The 2923-nt window shown below is 67.9% G+C and overlaps 1 protein-coding gene across 1 annotated transcript in view; it reads left to right on the forward strand.

Annotated features, from left to right (window-relative positions):
- TCN2 (transcobalamin 2) overlaps positions 1 to 2390 on the forward strand; it is a 6191-nt gene extending 3801 nt beyond the window's left edge. Inside the window, exons 5-11 of the mRNA XM_014936786.1 lie at positions 448 to 609; positions 762 to 996; positions 1058 to 1226; positions 1429 to 1603; positions 1715 to 1907; positions 2072 to 2193; positions 2276 to 2390. Of these exons, the coding sequence (XP_014792272.1) occupies positions 448 to 609; positions 762 to 996; positions 1058 to 1226; positions 1429 to 1603; positions 1715 to 1907; positions 2072 to 2193; positions 2276 to 2337 (1118 nt within the window). The 3' untranslated portion in view covers positions 2338 to 2390. The remainder of the gene's footprint in view (positions 1 to 447; positions 610 to 761; positions 997 to 1057; positions 1227 to 1428; positions 1604 to 1714; positions 1908 to 2071; positions 2194 to 2275) is intronic.
- Positions 2391 to 2923: the final 533 nt, after the last annotated feature.

A 2923-nucleotide genomic window follows, 5' to 3' on the forward strand; every position in this document is an offset into this window, starting at 1 on the left:
GCGGAGCTGCGGGCGGCCACGCGCCGGGCGAGGAGGAGGATGGTGGAGGCGCAGGGCCCGGATGGCTTCTTCGGCAACATCTACAGCACCCCCTGGGCCATGCAGGTGGGCGTTGTGGACAGGGGGGCCTCCAGGGTGGGGTGTGGGTGCAGATGTGGGTGCAGGTGTGGGTGCAGGCATGGGTGCCGGGGCAGAGGCAGCTGCCGTGGGGCACTGGTTTTGTCCCCAGCTGAGTTGAACTAGTGCTGGCTAGTTTAGATGTGGTGTTGGGGGATATGGTGTAGGGGAGAACTTTAGAGTAGGGTAGATGGTTGGACTCGATGATCCCGAGGGTCTCTTCCAGCCTAGATGATTCTGTGATTCTGTGTGATTCTGTGACACCTCGTCCCCGTGTGCCGGCATGTCCGGCCGCTGGGCCACCCCAGTGACACGACACCTCGTCCCCAGGCTCCCGGCGGCACGGCCACCCCCTCACCAGTTACTACCAGTACAGCCTGGGCGTGCTGGCGCTGTGCGTCCACCGCAAGCGGGTGCGGGAGGAGGTGATCCGCCGGCTGCTGGCGGCCGAGCACCACGGCCGGTTCGGGCATGCTGGCGGCAGCGCCGTGGGTAAGGGACCGTGGGGACAGTCAGGGGGAGGGCCCGGATGGCTTCTTCGGCAACATCTACAGCACCCCCTGGGCCATGCAGGTGGGCGTTGTGGACAGGGGGGCCTCCAGGGTGGGGTGTGGGTGCAGATGTGGGTGCAGGTGTGGGTGCAGGCATGGGTGCCGGGGCAGAGGCAGCTGCCGTGGGGCAGGGGCTGGGCACGCAGGTGATGGTCACCACCACCACCACCCATGGCCTCCCACCTGCGGCGCTGCCCCACTGCCTTCCTCCCTCCCGCTCCCAGGTCTTCATCGCCACCGACACGTGCCAGACGCAGCCAGCCTACGGCCGGGCCATGGCTGCGCTGCTGAAGAACCTGGATGCCTTCACCACCACTGCCACCATGGCGCAGGCGCTGCCAGCACTGCACGGCCACTCTTACCTGGACATTGCCTCCATGCGCTGCCAGGAGGAGCCGGGTAGGAGCTGGCACCTGCCTGGAGCGGGAGCGGCTGGTGGGGTCCCGGCTGGCAGCGGAGCTGCGGGCGGCCACGCGCCGGGCGAGGAGGAGGATGGTGGAGGCGCAGGGCCCGGATGGCTTCTTCGGCAACATCTACAGCACCCCCTGGGCCATGCAGGTGGGCGTTGTGGACAGGGGGGCCTCCAGGGTGGGGTGTGGGTGCAGATGTGGGTGCAGGTGTGGGTGCAGGCATGGGTGCCGGGGCAGAGGCAGCTGCCGTGGGGCAGGGGCTGGGCACGCAGGTGATGGTCACCACCACCACCACCCATGGCCTCCCACCTGCGGCGCTGCCCCACTGCCTTCCTCCCTCCCGCTCCCAGGTCTTCATCGCCACCGACACGTGCCAGACGCAGCCAGCCTACGGCCGGGCCATGGCTGCGCTGCTGAAGAACCTGGATGCCTTCACCACCACTGCCACCATGGCGCAGGCGCTGCCGGCACTGCACGGCCACTCTTACCTGGACATTGCCTCCATGCGCTGCCAGGAGGAGCCGGGTAGGAGCTGAGACGGCGTGGGGAGACGGGGCAGGGAAGCTGGGATGGGGTTGGCACCCACCACGATGGTGGCTCGGTGCCATCAGTGCCACGGTGGCTTCCTTCTCGCAGACACGCTGACGCCCGTCAGTGCCGAGCCACTGCCTGAGATGCTGGGGAACATGACGGTGCGGCTGGTGGTGGAGTGTCCCCTGCCGTGGTGTCCCCAGAGCCAGCTCTATGACCAGCCGGTGTCCGTGCCAGCCGGTGCCTCCCTCCTGGACGTGCTCAGGGCAGCCACCACCCAGGGACCCCCCAATTTCACGTAGGTGGCCCTACGTGCCGGGGTGAGGGGACCCTCTGGGGTCCCTGCGTGTCACACCCGGGGTGGCCACGTGCCTGGCACCCACCGCCCAGCTCCCTCAGCAGCAGAACTGCCCCACCGCTGGCAGTGGTGATGGACCCCCACCCCACTTTTCCACCCCCCAGGTTTGTCACCCAGGACACCCCCCAGGGCCCCTTTCTGAGCAGGGTGCTGGGGCTGGAGGCCCGGCAGCAGCAGCAGAGCTACTGGCAGCTCCTCACCGCCCCCGACACCAGCCTGCAGATGGGTGAGTGACGGGTGGGGGTCCCGGGGGAGGCAGCGGGGTCCCGGGCATCCCCCACCACTGCTCTCCCCCCTTCTCTCCACAGGTGTGGCCGACTACAGACCTGAGGACGGGGAGACCCTCATCCTGCGCCTCAGCCAGTGGTAGCGGGGGGGACACTGTGGCAATGAATGGCCTGTCGTGTGGCAGGACTTGCCGGCTCCCTGCCTCTGCCTTTCTCTGTGCCCCCCGTGCCAGCACCCCAAACCCCCCCGGGGAGGAGGTGGGGGGGGATGACACACGTGATGCCACGTGTCCTATGGGCACAGTGGGACGGGACCACCCAGACCAGCAGCTCCTCTGGTCCCGACCCTGCCCGGGGATGGGGCAGCTGGTTTTGGGGTGCCCAAAGCAGCCAGTTTTGGGGAGCCTGAGCCAGCGCTGCTCATCCCCAGCAAGACACCAGTGCTGTCCTCCTCTATAAACCCTCCGGGGGGTCCCCTGTGTCCCCCCCTTCCCATTAAGCCCCCACCAACCCTGAGGGCTCAGGGACCATGGTGTCCCCAGTGCCCCACAAGCTGTGTCCCAAACCTGCGGGTTCCCCCCTCCCTGCCCCAGGATTTAATCTGACTCCAAAAAACCGCCCAGGGGCAGTGTCAGCGGCTGCAGCTGGGGTGGGGGTGTCTGGTGTGGGGGGTGTCTTGGGGGGGTGTGTCTGGTGTGGGGGGTGTCTGGGGAGGGGAGTGTCTGGGGC

The sequence above is a fragment of the Calidris pugnax genome, unplaced genomic scaffold (genome assembly GCF_001431845.1).
Source record: "Calidris pugnax isolate Ruff unplaced genomic scaffold, ASM143184v1 scaffold7, whole genome shotgun sequence".
NCBI classification, from domain to species: Eukaryota; Metazoa; Chordata; class Aves; order Charadriiformes; family Scolopacidae; genus Calidris; species Calidris pugnax.